At 46.7% G+C, this 16,480-nt stretch overlaps 1 protein-coding gene across 2 annotated transcripts in view; it reads right to left on the bottom strand.

Moving 5' to 3' along the window:
- LOC144723504 (serine/threonine-protein kinase D1-like) overlaps positions 1-8,512 on the bottom strand; it is a 157,792-nt gene extending 149,280 nt beyond the window's left edge. For both annotated transcript variants that reach the window (XM_078602300.1, XM_078602301.1), the window contains exon 1: positions 7,782-8,512. In XM_078602300.1, coding sequence (XP_078458426.1) covers positions 7,782-8,051 — 270 coding nt within the window. In that variant the 5' untranslated portion in view covers positions 8,052-8,512. The remainder of the gene's footprint in view (positions 1-7,781) is intronic.
- Between the last annotated feature and the right edge of the window lie 7,968 nt (positions 8,513-16,480).

Genomic DNA, 16,480 nt, shown 5'->3' with positions numbered 1-16,480 from the left:
TAGGTAGCCAAAGCACTGTTGTTTCCAGCGCAGTTGATAATATTTAAAAAAGGCAGCGTAAATTCAGGCCACAAGAAAATTAGCGGCGATTATCAAGGCCCACGGAGCAATGTAGCTCTTTTTCAGAAGGGATATAGTCGCAAATGATAGCTCAACGAAGTGGCTTATCACACGGAAATGGAAAGCAGTCACCAAAAAAAAAAACGCGAAACGCATGTTTCTAAATGTGGAGGGAAAACCCGGAAGACCCACAGGGAAAAAAAAACCACGCGACGAAAAGGGGAGAGAGAGACCACGCAAACTCAAAATATTAAAAAAGGAGTCAGGGTCGGGATAGAACCCACAACCTCGTGCATTCCAGGTGAGGGAGTTATTATCTCGCCAACGCGGCGAGATGTTACATTTATTCTTAGAATTGTTTTCAGGTCAAAAATAATCACTATCCACATTCTGAACATAACATCACGTAACAACGTTTGATTGCCGACGACAACATCTCTTGTGCATGTCACCGTGATCTTGAAAGCTAATCATGATTGAGCCTTGTTGGTACTTAATTGTGTGACACAGCCTGGGAATACCAGGTGCTGCTTGTTCGGGCTGTGGTGAGGTGGCCTTGGGAGGTGGAAGTGTCGCAGTGGATCCTTTAATCAATCTGTGCAGAGTTTGAGGCATTAATATATTGAACGTTTGCAGAGTTTTTTTTCTGGGTCCACTGGCTAATTCCCAAACGTCAATTCGTAAATGTAAATGGCCAACTATACCAATACAGGACCCCTTCTTAAATTGTCTTGAGAATCGACAAAGCTGTTCCACATTATACATCAGCAAATATAGTGCGCGTCCATAGAGTGCTACGTACAAAAAACTGTGATGTTGTACGTGACGCACGTGCAACTGTGACATCTCGCGAAGGGTTGGTGGAATCACAACGCAGTGTCGCCAGACTCCCAAACCCACTCCCGGCTCCGAGGTTGGTCATGGGCCAGCACGACATCTGGGTGTGGATCACCCTGAATATCCATCGTAAATGACGACTACAGAACCGCGAGAGCCTTGAGTGTGACAGATATGCATTGTAATTTCTACGAATACATTAACCCCCCCCCCCCTCTGGTCTTTGTACCTCATTGGCTCACAAGTGACCACATCAAATTCATTCCGCTATTTAAGACTGAAACAGGAGGTGGTCTCCACAATTTTGGCTGTCGTCTGATGAGGCTGTTTTGTAATTACTGGAAAAACTTCGTACTCGAATTGTAAATGTTGTGGGTTTACTCTCCAACACACTGGTGTGCTGAACTAGTAACGATTTGGTGCCAAAACTTACAAATTGGCTGTCGGGTGGTGGCGGGTTTAACGACACACGTGATCTAACTGACAAAGCATTTGTCCACACAGTTGATTACTTTGCGAAATAATTCTCAACTGAATGGTCATGTAATCACACCTCCGATTAGTATCGTTGGCTACGTACGGCGCGAAAGAAGTTCCACATACGTTCATAAATGCCCCCGGTGGGTTTTCTCCGGGTACTCCAGTTTCCTCCCAAACAAAGCCAAACACTTCTTAAACAAACAATAAAATTGGGGAAAACATCCCAAGCAGGGCCCATCTTGAGCAAGTCTCGGCAATACATTTTGGTTTTCCTGGATGAATGAGTGGACTTTGGCGAGTTTATTTTTAGGCGGGATAATCTAAATCACTGTTATCGTCGGCATTGTCTCCATCACCGTTATTAACCCAGAAAATCTACAAGCGGAGTCTAGTGACTCGGTGAAAGCCTGGTGAATAAGTGAAGCCTTCCTGGGCAATTAAATTACACGTGTTATTTATATTAGCAGCATTCAATATACTGTAGAGTCAAATATAGCCACACAATCTCATTATTCTCGAGCCCTCGGAACCGACAACACTATTCATCCTGCATGTATACGTCGACATCTTTGTATTTGTATGCTTTGTTGGTTAGACAAGCTTCAAAAGCTGTTCGTCAAATTTTGTCTGCCGTATTGAAATGTAAAATCAAAAGCCAAAGAAAGATTAGTCAAGGTACTCGGCATGGGAACATAGTAGCCACGTGGTCATATATTGTGCAGACTCCGGACAACGGACAATGCATCTCTGTCACAATAACTTACACAGCACAAGCGCAATGCATTTACATACACGACTGATGCATTTATGGATACCACATTTAAATGTGGAGAAATCTTACGTAAAAGCTCCTACATGTCGTCTCCTACCAATCTCAATACAGGTATTAAAGATGTTACCGCTCTCCTCCTCCTCTGTAGGATTTGGAGCCATCACTTTCACAATATTCATCCCCATGTTGATAATAACAAACATCATAAAAAACCAGTGAGGCATCAGAGTAGATCACCTTGCATATCCGTCACAAACGACAACAGAACTGCGAGGCTTGAGAGTGGCGAGGGTTAACATGCTGAAGCGTTTGTCCATACGCAGTTTATTACTTGCAAAATCATTTTTCAATTCACCGTCCTTTTATTTAACGTGCGTGGAAAAATCTTTTGGATTTAAACCTCTCGTTTCATAGGAACCGACATACACCTACACACTGCGATCCAGCTGCACATGACACCACGGCTGCAACTGCAAATGTCGCCTATATAGATTGCCGAAGGGGCGAGAAAGCACCGTGGGGTGAGACGTTAACTGCCTCGCCTGGTACACAGAAGGTCATAGGTTCGATCCCAAACCTGAAGATGCCTACGTGTTAAATTGTACATTTGGAATTGGCATGTTCTCCCGGTGGTCAAGTGACATTTTCCCCGGGCCCTCTGTTTTTTCCCTTCACATTTAGAAATATGCGTTCGAGAATTTGGCTGCTATACATTTCCACGTTAGCCACTTCTTTGAGCTATCATTTGTGACCAGGTCGCTTCTTGAAAAGAGCTATATTGCTCAGTGGGCCTCACTTGGTAAAATAAAAAAAATAGTTTAGAATAGTTTAGTTTTAGTGAGTACCTATTATCACCCACACACGGTGTGCTGATGTAACCGGGACCACTTACTCACGACCTCCTCTGTCTCCCCACAATATAAACCCCACCGCACCAGGAAAGCTACTCGTTTTAGGCTAAGTCAACCGCAGGGTGGGCCAACACAGAGGTCCCAACACCACAATGCCGACTGTGGTGTGTGTGTGGCCTAGAGTTAGAACCGAGTTGGCCTGATATACTACCTGTCAATTTATATGTCAATGTGCATGCACACGCACACACAGCATGTACAATGTACTGCCTTTTCTGTCAGTTCACTAATGGATGAGGGCCTCCCTATGTCACGTGGGTCGTGGGGGTTTATTGACCGCGCTTCACCACATTGCTCAGTGCAAATACGTGAAGGTGGAGAGCGGAGACACGGGAGCACAGAATCACAGTACTGTACAACAGATAATTTTGCTGCAGTGCCCTCTGCTGACCGCAACGTAGCATGGCTCAGATGCAGCCGATGCCAACCTGGCATGCATGGCAGTCGCCCGTCCAACCACTTTACAGGCCCAGCCTTGCTTAGCTTCCGAGAACCGACAACATTGTGCGCATGTGCACACGCACAAGCATACACGCGGACACGCTACATGCGAGGGTAACGTTGGCACCAATAGGCCCAGACTTCTATGGTTAATCCACAGGCACTTTCACTTGTTACCGAGTCTTGCAAATAGACAGCAGGCAATATTCCGATGGTTTCCTGCACCAGCGGAATTGCGCTCACTGGAGCCCTCATTTCCGTGAGACAAAGGCGCAGCTCAACGCTTGAAAAGCAACAACTTTGTGCCAAATCCCACCCTCGCATGCGTGATGTGATGTGTTAAGGTGCACAATTCCACAGAATTTGGATTGGTCCCAAAATGTGATGCTACGGGAATGTTACTTCAATTCCGTGCTTTCCCACCAGTGGAACTTTGTAAAAAAATATTCAACCATTAATATTTAAGTTGAGAACAAAAAATCGTATATTTAGGTTCGTAAATAATGAATATTATAACAATGTATACGGTAGGTTTGAATACGATAATACAAAATCTAATGAGAAATTGAGTCTAAAAAGAAAAAAAATATATAATATCAGATGAAATGCACTGCCCTGTAGCAGTTTAGCACTGGTGGTACATGAATCAAGTGCTCCCTCGAGCTGGAGAGGCGATTCACCTGCCAGAAGCAATGCACACAGGGCAGGTAACAAATGATAGTTTTATATACTCAAAGGAGGTGGTCTCGGAGAGCAAAACAACTTTAACACCAGCATAACTTTAACGTTCAGATGACTCCAACAATTCTTGCGAACGTTCCCTAGCTACACCTTGTGCCGGCCACCAGCTTAATAAGAGCCAATTTAAATGTAGGCTATTGTACGCTGGTGCATTTCTCATTAAAACTCATCATTTGCCTTGTTAATCCTCTGGGCTTAACATTCAAACTGACTGCATATGACTCTAGCATCACCCCCACCCTCCCCCGTTTGCTCGTGAAGCCAAACACTCAATAGTCGAAGCAAAGGTCACAGGTTCATCGACGCCTGAGACCGTGGTGCTTCTCTCGTTCACTTCCTCATCACCCGCAAGTCGGTGGAGGCCACTACAGACGGAAGACGCGTGTGTGTGCCTACAAGTGTACACGGGAACTTCTCTATAAAGCGGCAGTTTGTTTATATTATCATCGATATGTAAACACCCGCAGCTCTGCACTGACCCACTGACACAACCTCACGCCTGCAATTCGCAGTATAGGTAGATGTATTTATTACGTGGCGGAATAAGCATTTCATGTATTAGCACGGGTGGCTACGTACGGTGCGAAGGAAGTTCAACATACGTACATACAGCAATGCTCGTCTTCATTTCACTGGCAGATGAAGGGCCCCCCCACACCACACCGTTGCGGGTCGAGGAGGTTATTCGACCACTACACTCCACAGACCGCTGGGTCAGTCGTGGCTTGAAGGTGGGAAGCATCGAGGAGGGACCAAATAATGCAGAGTACAAATATGGATGTTGCTGTACTGCCCACAACATCACCACGCAGTGCCGCATGCTGTGTGTATATATGAAAACACATTCTGTGCTTCGTGGTCGCCCATCCACGCACTTTTCCAGGCTCAAACCTGCTTAGCTTACGAGATCCGTCACATTACGGGTGATTTTACAATACTCCATTTGTCCCTGCGCAATATACGTGTGTTTATTATTTGGTCACGTGTTACGAAAAAAATTACTTGCGTATGCCTCCGCTGGGAAGCATTGCCTCCACCACTCCAGCCTGCTCGGCACAAGTGCCTCCGTGGTTTCCCACGATCTTCCTTCCCTGTGTGTGTTAGTAGTTGTCACCCTACCGAGTCGTACACATTGTACTAGGGAGGACCCTTTCTTTAAGCATGTGCTAGCCCACGCGGATGCATCGTCTCTGTTTCAAGTGGCGAGACAGACCTGTGCTATCGCGGTTACACATTCAGACCAGTGCCGGATTATCCCAGTAGCTACGGGCCCCGCACTTTCAAGGGCCCCGCGCTAAATGCTTTCAAGCTATCAATTCCGGTTCAGTGATTCTGCACTTGCTCTACTACTATAGTACTATACTGCCTTCAACTTTTATGAACGACTGGGTGTGTAAGGTTAGCAATTTGTCGTATTATCCGGCTGCATAGCGAATGAAACAATACAATTACTTTACCATGCAAGTTAAACAGTTGTGTTTTTATAAGAGGAGAACACAGCACAATATAAGTGAACTAAGTCACATTTCTAAATCACTAATGTCAGATTTACGCGATCCAACCCAAAACAACCTCTCTGGATGAAATTGGTCGCGAAAGCCTCCATGTTAATGTTTTAATATTTATGTAAATTTGTCATTAGGGCCCCTTTGTAACATATGCTACAGGCCCCGCACTAGATTAATCCGACACCGACTCAGACCATCGTCACTATTGTTGATAGATGCTTGTGATGGGTTTTTTTATCCGAGCATCAATGTCGAACAGGAATTAATCTGCACGTAATGTGACAATTTGGAACTTGGTGTCACGTGATATTTTTTTTACACTGGCTCAGCACGGCCTATACTTGTGACTGGTGTCACGGCATCTTTATCGGTGTTCTTTATTATATTACCTGGCAGTGGCGAGGATTAAACGCTCACTACCGTGCTAATTGCCAGGAGGCGAGAGTGCAACATTTACGAGGCCGTTGTCCTATGCATTGTTTCGATACGTCCCACAGCCGTCCGTCTTCAACGGCGTGCAGCAGGATCGCAATCACATCCCACGCCACAATTACTTCAATTACAACCTGGAGCACAGCGCATATCTAAATTATGTAGAACTTCTTTCGCGCCGTACGTAGCCAGCAATGCTCATCGGAGGTGGTGTTCATCGTGTGAAAGCACCGTGACGTCATAGTCACATCATCACGCGTCTCCATCACCATGAATGGCCGATGTCCTCGTCGTCATCATCATCGTCATCGTCGTCACCATCATTGAGAGACTGCCGAGACTGCAGGAGGAGTCCTTTGCAAGCCGAAACCGGTGGGACGACAACAAACGCTGTTTGCCAATCTTACTCTCCGTGTGTGAATACGAATCCAGTCGGCACACGCTGCACGCGCACGATGATTGCTAAACAACAGCCAGACGTGGCGCAGAAAGGGAGCACCGATTAAAGTCGAGAGTGCGAATACATCACGCCGGACACAAAGCCTTAACAGACTATTGGGGCAAGTGCTGTTCGCGAGCACCTATGAAGGTCGGCACGGCACACGAGGGGGTGGGTGGTCAGCATCACACCCGGCCGCCTTTGTCTCCCCAGTGGCCATGTTTACACACCGCACCGGGTACTCATTTTAGGCTGAGTCGACCTAGGGGAGAGCCCATGACCGTTTTAGATTATCGTCAAAGGTGTTGGCCGTGAGTGGGAATCGAACTCGGGTCACCGGATCAGTAGCGCAGCACGCAAACGACTACACCACCGCTCCCCACCCGGACACACAAACACACAAGCACATGCACGACGCTTACTCGGATTTAGGGCTCGCTCTTTGCAGGGGGGGCTATCTGTGTTTGTTTAAATCGTCATGCGCGTCCAGCGTGTGTAGCGACTTGAGTCTCTGTGCGATCGTGGAGAATGCGGGTAAACGTGGACAGTCGTGTCCAGGAGGGCACAATCGAGTGCGTAACGTTCTCTTCACCGGAATGTACGTATGTTCAACTTCTTTCGCACCGCACGTAAGCCAACCGTGATAATCGGAGGTTGCAGGCGTCATTACCTGTCAGCCCACACCTGCCCCGCAGGCACGTGGGCGGGGGAGGGTATGAACAGTTAATATGCATCCGCGCTCCGCATTAAGCCGATCAAAAAAAACCCACAAGTTCTGAAACGTACATCAACCAGCTCTGCGATGCGTTTTGGGATTGTACCGCGTGTTGTTCGGCACGATGTGTCCGACGCGCTAGGATCATCCATTTGTGAAGAAGCTTCCAGGCACGTGGAACGAAACGTCGGACACCGAACCAACTCACGCTCGTCACAAGCCCGATAACCCATCGGAGAGAGAGAGAGGGGGGGAGAGAGGGAGAGCCGCACAATCGCAAAACCGCTCCAACCTGCCTCGCTAGTTCCAGTGCAATCCCCACCGCCGCTGAACCAAATACAAAGACCAACAAACTTGGGAACCACCTTATACACCACCACCAACAACAACCTGTTGTCACCTGGCGCACATGGTCTTATCCATCCACCACCACCACCGCGCTTACCTTCTGGTCGGCCACGGAGCAAGCCAGCTCTCTCACGGCTCCCAGAGAGAGCTCGCTCGTCTCCAGCGTTACGGGCTCCCGCGTGAGCCCGATCTGCAGGTGAAAGGAGATCCCGCAGAACGATGCCCTGCGCACGCTCGGCGAGCAGGGCCCGTGGCCCGGCGACAGAGTCAGCGTGAGCAGCGTCGTCCCGTCCGCTGCTTGGGCCGACACCGTTGGAACCACCAAATGGCCCCCCGACGGGGATGTCGAGAGGTTGGGACTCGACATCCCAATGGGGCGGTAGGAGTCGGGATGCAGAGAGGGTGGGTGGGATGGGGTGGGGTGTCCGTGTCACCTCTCGCTGTGTGCGTGTTACCCTCCGCTTTTGTTTCGGACGAAAGCAACAACCAAAAAAAGACGACAAAACCTCCAAGTCAAATCGGCAGCGAACGGTGGTGGTGGTGGTGGTTGGAAGAAGAGCGGAGATCGAGGTGGGGGTATGGAAGTCTCAACGGAGCCACGCGACCAGAGGCATCACCATCATCATCACCACCATCGCGAGCATCACTCCGCTTCCCGCCGCACGTGCCGCATCTGAGTTGGGGCTCGCTAGCAGTGGCGCCTCTCGCTTTTACATTGGGGCTGCTGGGGGGAGAGGCGGAGAGCTGTGGGAGGGGAGAGGGAGCGAGGAGGAGGGATCGGGGTTGCAGCGAAGCGTCCAACAGCAGCGGCAGCGCCGCCTTGCAGAGCGACGAGCCATTGGCTGCGCGCTCCACCCGATGATCATCATCATCATCACCATCGTCAACATGTGCAGTACCACCACTACCATCATCATCACCATCGTAAACATGTGCAGCACCACCACTACCACCATCATCGTAATTGTTAACATGTGCAGTACCACCACTACCATCATCATCATCACCATCGTCAACATGTGCAGTACCACCACTATTATCATCATTGTCAACACGTGCAGCACCACCACTACCACCATCATCATCACCATCATCGTCATTGTCAAGATGTGCAGTACCACCACTACCATCATCATCACCATCGTCAACATGTGCAGCACCACCACTACCACCATCATCGTAATTGTTAACATGTGCAGTACCACCACTACCATCATCATCACCATCGTCAACATGTGCTGTACCACCACTATCATCATCATTGTCAACACGTGCAGCACCACCACTACCACCATCATCACCATCATCGTCATTGTCAAGATGTGCAGTACCACCACTACCATCATCATCACTATCATCAACACGTGCAGCACCACCACCACCACTATAATCATCACCATCGTCAACACGTGCAGCACCACCACCACTACCATCGTCATCACCATCGTCAACATGTGCAGCACCACCACCACCATAATCATCACCATCGTCAACACGTGCAGCACCACCACTACCATCGTCATCACCATCGTCAACACGTGCAGCACCACCACTACCATCGTCATCACCATCGTCAACATGTGCAGCACCACCACTACCATCATCATCACCATCGTCAACACGTGCAGCACCACCACCACCATAATCATCACCATCGTCAACACGTGCAGCACCACCACCACTACCATCGTCATCACCATCGTCAACATGTGCAGCACCACCACTACCATCGTCATCACCATCGTCAACATGTGCAGCACCACCACTACCATCATCATCATCATCACCATCGTCAACATGTGCAGCACCACCACTACCATCGTCGCCGTCAAACGAAACCGCGCCTTGTCACGACTACGTTGTCTTTAGTGACGATGACGATGGTGATGACAGCGATGGAGATTTATGAAATACACACACAGGAACGCTTGCTCGGGAGAAACTAAATAAGGACACGGGAAGGCATGCGATTAGCCAACCGTGCTGCTATCGCAAGTCGAATCAAGTAAGCCAACAGTGCTCATCGCACCTTCGATTAGAATGGTTTGCTACGTACGGTGCGAAAGAAGTTCAACATGCATACGCACAGAAGGGATACAAGCGCGCACACGCAACGCTTTGGTTAATGCGGTACAAGGCATACATGCAATTGCTCACCTGCCATATACGCGTACCGACAGAGCACTCGCCATGTGAAATATATTCACACACACACGCGTGTAACTGTCACGCGCAATGCACATACACGTGGCAGTCACCGAACACATTCGCATACACAACATTCACACATTAACTCACGAACCAGCTACGTAAACATTCACACAACATTTGCCACTTACGCATTGCACTTTATCCACTTCCAAAATTTAAACCCACAGACGACTAAATAATGATGTGTGTTGCAGTATTGCCAACCTGCGATTCATCTTCTTGGTTCTTTCGGTAAAGTCACGTAGAAGGGAAATAATAAAATAATACAAATAAAACAATAAAATTATTCTCACGACGTTTCGGCCACAACGCAAGCAGCCGTCCTCAGGTGAAGACCGTGAGAATTATTTTAAAATGTTTTATTTTTATTATTTTATTATTTCCCTTCTACGTGACTTTACCGAAAGAACCAATGAGATGAATCCCTGCAGTCACGAAAGCTTTAAATCGAAATTTAACCTGCGATTAGATTGTGTTCAATATTGCTCACAGCGTGTTGCATTGATACGCTTCATAGATAAGCATTGTTGGTTTTAGCGAGCTAAGCAGGGCTGAGCGTGGCTAGCACTTGGAATGGGAGTGATACCTCGGAATACTATACTGTAGAAATTGTGTTGTAGACTTTGGCTCAGCCTTCATATTTACTGTATGTAGAACTTCTTTCGCACCGTACGTAACCAACCGTGCTAAACGGAGGTGGCTAGGAGATATTTTTTAATTTTACCAGTTAAGACCCATTGAGCCCTATAACTATTTTTCAGAAGCGACCTGGCAATCACAAATGATTGCTCAACAAAGTGACTTATCACGTGGAAATGTAGAGCAGTGGCCAACTCCTCTAAACGCGTGACGTTGATTCCAAATGTCGAGGGGAAAACCGGAGGACCCGGAGAAAAATCCACACTTGCACGGGGAGAGAGAGACCACGCAAACTCCAAACATACAGCAGCAGGCGCTAACAACCCGCCCACGCGGTCTATGCCGAGCTGTGAGTGTTCCCCTCGTATCCAGCGAGGTGTGGTTGTCTCCAGGTCCTTGAGATTGCTCGCACGTGGAGCCAGGCACTCATCATTAAAATAATTGGCCAAACATCCAAGTGTATGAGCAGCCTACTCAGAAATGAGTCTTGATACGCACTGAAGCTTTTCTAGGTCAATATCATGCAGCATCATGATCATCATCGGTCAATCCACTGCTGAGTGAATGATTCTGCGATACAATAATCCACATAGCACCTGCACGCGAGCTGATTTCATTGATCCATGTCCTCAGTGGACCACGGATTCCTTTCTTTGGCTGCCTCTCCCGTCAATACTCTCTCTTGACCCTCTGCCATCATCCCTTGGAGTGACCTGCTCCTACCTTTATCCATCCGTGTACGTTCAAATATCAATTCTGTAATTGACGAGAACGCCTGTCAGAACAAGAACAACGGCAACAGAAAACGGAGCAGGCCTAGAAAGCGACGTTTCAAACAACGCAACTGAAACCCCGTGCGACTGTTTTGTACCTGCGTTTGTTCTCTGATCCACGTGTTCCTCTTTCACTCCCGTTATTATCACCATTCGGCCCGTTCATATACTTACAAATGTATTCGCAACTGATCTAACATATATAAGATATCAACTGATAACGTGACCGTCCATCCGTCCGTCCCTCTCTCTATCTCCAGCCCGCAAAACTTTTTGTTCGAATATCCATCCTTATCATTGAACCTCTGCGATGAGCGAGTGGGTCAAAGGAGCCCCACGCACCACTCCATCTCGCTGAGCGGCGGGCACCTGTGCGGCTGCACGCGCGCCGCTGACGAACCCGGCGACGCACGTGGAATCGTAATGGGGCATTAATAAAAGCGGATTTTCGCCCCTCGTCGCACGCGGCATCTGGCGCTAACTACACAGAAGGCAGCGCTAATGAAACCACCTGCAGCGTCGGCTCGCTTCGTCGATCGGCGCGTTACGCACTGATACTTTGTGCAACGTGAACCACGAAGGATTAAAATTCGCACGTTCATCGGCTTCTAGGCTCCGTCAATCATACGTGTCCTGTGATTGAATGTGGGGGTTTTCCTCCTCATAGGGTGAATGTTCCACGGCGAAATCGTCTTCTGGAGTGTTGGCTACCTACGGTGCTAACGAAGTTCAACGCACAAGGCCAGAGGGCTTTGAGGGAGCCTCGGATGTTACTGCACACCCTCCAATATATTTCTAATGTTTGAATAAAGCCTATAGGTATATACAGTATTGGTACTCAAAGCAACCGCATCACTGTAGGCTACGAGCCGAAATTGAAATGGTTGGGTTCGCTTTCACTTTGGTTTTGCTTCCCAACCCGCACATCAGATTAAAACAAAACTAGAATAAAAATAGCCAAGGTGAATAACGATGGTGAAACAGTATAATAAAGGAAACTAACATCCTAAGGAGGGACCCCAACAACTAGTACAGCTTCTGAGTCCCATCAAACTGAATCCAGCCCAGCGCAGAGGCTGATCCGCCTGAAAGGTGCCTGACTAAAATCAATGTGTGTCATTATACAACCACGGATTTGCGGCCTTCACTCTGCATTTCGCGAAATGTTTAATGACATGAGATTTGTAAATCATTTCCCCATTTGCTTAAATAACTCCTGGAATAGACGCTATGTGTGTGTGCCACAGATTTTTGGAATCTTCAACCATTCTCTGTTCTTCAAGATGCAGCGCCATCGCTTTCACAACATTCAATCAGCTTATTGGGAAGAAACTAAGAGCGTCGTTAGGCATCAGTGTGGTGCCTTTATATAGCTCACTTTCTGCACGGCCAGTTAGTAGGCATGCCTTCCAGCTGCGCTTAGCAAATTATCCAGCAGCCCAGCCTTGACAACGAATTGGCCAATCATTCATTGCTGTTTTATATGCAGATCATTCTGTAATTAAGCTCTCAGCCTCTATCTCCATGTCTACTTCGTCTGCGATGTTCGCATGCCATCTGATCCCCGTGTTTGGTGACGCAGGTTGGTATGTGAGCCATGTGCAGGTGTCGATGCATTAATCGGCTGGGTTTCATTTTGACAGGAATCTACGCCATCGGCTGCTTCCGTGGTGCGTGACATTGCCCTCGAACAATCTTGGGTAATTAAACAGAGCCTCTACTATTAATAATCGCATCCACTTTTATTCCAGTTCTGCTATTGGTGTAACAGATTAACCCTCGATTAGAGCCAGCCTGCTGAAAACAATATAACACAGAACTACTGTATGAGTGCCTGTCCAGTGACATTGTCTATCCGTGCTACGAGAGGCGATGCACTTTATCACGCACCCTGCGAGGAAGATGTTCGACGTTCGTCACGTGCCGGTCAAATTGATTTTGCAGTTTTCCACGCTCCTTTGCACGCTTTTCAGCTCATCTCTATCTCTATATCTATCCCTAAATCAGCTCGAGTTTCCTGTAAAATTACGCGACTTCTGTGTGCCCCCCCCCCCCACTCTGAATCTCTCCCATCTCCTCGCCTCCGATAAAAAAACAGACTGCTCCGTGGAGCAGCGTCAACACTCTCATCTTTCCCGACGCTTTGGTCCCGTTTTTCTGTTCCTTTCCATCCGTTTCCTCTTATTTCCCATGCTTTTCTGTCTTTCTTTTTCTATTCCCATACATTATATCAGTGACTCATCTCCCTTTCCGTGGTATGCCACGGTTACTAAGTTGCTAGGATATAAAACAAATCATCCATCCGTATATGATGATGATGTTGTGGTGGCTGTGTCACACGCGTGCATAACTTATTTTTTTATCATGAAAACATCATGAATGAATCTCCCCCTTTTAAAAAAAAATTCTGCATCCCTTTAATAAAAAAATAGCCTGCGCTTGGATATACCACAACTGCATTGAGGGCCCAACGATAGACAAACACAAACGGTCAGGAGTGATTATAAGCAGTCGTAATTGGGCTCAGACAGCCAACTCACTTCGGTGTGAAATGGAAGAAAAAATATAGGCAATGGCAGTGGTGCACAACCACACGTAAAAAAACACGTTGCTCATTAACACTGCCATATGAAATAAAATAAAAACATTGGAGGCTAATGTTGCGTCATAGCGTACTGCCTACTGTTTTGTTTTCCGGTTACGTTGTCCAGCGCTCTGCTGTGTTTTCGGCTTGTACTATTGCCCCGTGTTGCTCCCCATAATGTCCGACATTCCGCTCCATGTGTCGGGATGCTTCTTCAGGGGACACGGAACTGAAGAAGCTTACAGCACGTAGAGCGTGAAACGTTGGGCATCATGCAGGTTAGGCGCTACCCAACAATGGGTCACATGTATGTGCTCTGAATCTTTGAAGAAACAATGCTTTGCAATGGTGTCTGGACAAACAAAAAATAAATAAAAGCCAGTGATAATCTTTTAACGCCCTTTTTTTATCCAAAGCAAATGTTATGCTCCTTACCATTTTCCATCTGTGCACGTCAATGGGATGAGCAATGATAAGTGTGTTGTCAGTGCGTCTGTCATGACTCATGACGCCGCGATTCGGCACGTTTCAAGTGAACATGCCATCTGCTGGACAAGTTGCAGAATCCTGTACTGGAGTTCAATGTGGGTCCCGGCAGAAGGTGCAACACACCTGGGACAGCGATTGGAGGAGACGGACCACAGTAAAATTATGAAATAAAGGGGTGGACCAGAGCAGACGGGAAGTGCTATTGCACAGTTGAACTTGATCACGAAAATTAACAAACAGATGTTGTTGACGATGGAAGTCTTCAATCGTGTGTATCACCTGCAATGACGTACGCAAAAAAGACACATGGGCATGATTTAGAGGGTGGTCCAGATGTGTTGTTGACCACTCAATTCATTGCCCCCTAATTGTTTTTCCTTTGCATATTCATTTCTGTTTTAAATAAACCCTACTAATTAAATGGGGGGTCACAAGACATCTGGACCGCCCTGCACAGTATGTGTAAACAAAGACATTGAACTACATTTTAAACGTATGCAAAACAACATGGATTAAGCGTGCTTGCAACGCAGGATCGTGAGAGATGGTAGCTGCTCGTGGAGGCCGTCATCCAACAGTGGATTTTCCAGTGCTAATGTTGATGATTTGGGCACAAGTGAAATGTTGGGGCATCCTAAACTCAAATCTCTAGTCCCTGCAATGGTCCATATTTCCACGCTGAACAATCCGTTTCATTTAAGTGCAAATAAAGCTCTTAACACATTGCACGCATCAGTTGTTCACAAGCAAACAGGAAAGTGAATAATGTAATTTGAGAAAATGAAATGTATATATCCATCATCAGCCAAAATCTATCCCCTGCTTGATGACGGCCTCCTTCCAAGTTGATATCATCCCTCTTGGTCTTGTCATGCAAATGATCCATCTCAAGTTCAAGTTCATTTATTAGGTATAGCCCTGTGAGCCATTCGGGTGCAACCGCAACAAACAAAAAACAAAAACATGAACAACAGCATCTTAAAGTGAATATGTGACTAAGTGCAAACAAAAAATCCAAGAAAAGACAGCAAAATATTGCAGAAAAAATCAACGTACACCAACGCTGTGTGCAAAAATCCCAATGGGATGCAAGTCAAACAACCAACAACAACCACAAGACAACTTAGATTAAGGCCATCAGTCTAACTCTGTACTACAACAAACAAACATGGCTAAACCAATACACTTTTCGAAATCACCAAAATAAAGCCATAAAAGCTTCCTGCACACGAGCTGACTCCCTCGGCTCCATCTCCCTGGTGAGAGTCATCTCTGGCGTGTCCACTCTTTTGGGTGCCACTCGAGGTTGAGACGCAACCATCGGTCGTTACCCCTTCTAGCGACGAGGCAGTCAATAGGATGTGTCTCGTTTTCACATGCTGTCTCATCCAACCGTTCCTCTTCTGGTCTCTTAGTACAACTCTAAGCATAAACCTCGTTGTGCACGCCTTTCAGCTTGATTTCCATGTATAAAATGTTCATATTTATATCCAGGTAAACCATCTGCATGGACGTTTCCCATTACTTACTGTAAGCACATATTCCTCGATTGTTAATATTGTATAAATGTCTGTTTAGTCACTTGTTCAACAGTAGGTTAAAACAAATATATTCTTAACACAGGGTGGTGCAGCACTGCTTCTGTTCATTCCAAGGAGCAGCAACGATTGTGTTCAGAAGGCCTCATCCAAAATGATTGTCATACCTATGCACCTCTTCTTCAGCTAATGTCCCCACTTATAAATCACCCGCATGGGTTCCGAAGTTCACATTTGTAATTCAATGCCATAATTGAACGGCTTCTTTAATTACCGTGTTATTATAGAGGGCACGAACATGATCTTTATAATAGGTTTATGATATTAATAGGCCTAATAAATAATGGGTTTCTGATTCAAAGGGTGACCTGGGTTAATTAAAAAAAGCAAAAAATCACTGAATGTCAAATAATGGTCAGTGACGCATTAAGTTTGAATATATAAATACAATACTTACCCGGGGCACTCTTGCAAAAAGAGATATTCTGTCTCCAGGGATACTTCCATGTAAAATATTGTGATCAATAAATAAATATTACACTTACGTAACATGTATCCACCC

The sequence above is a fragment of the Lampetra planeri genome, chromosome 18 (genome assembly GCF_965212315.1).
Source record: "Lampetra planeri chromosome 18, kcLamPlan1.2.h2, whole genome shotgun sequence".
Lineage (NCBI taxonomy): Eukaryota > Metazoa > Chordata > Hyperoartia > Petromyzontiformes > Petromyzontidae > Lampetra > Lampetra planeri.
This window is presented reverse-complemented; position numbering and strand designations above follow the sequence as displayed.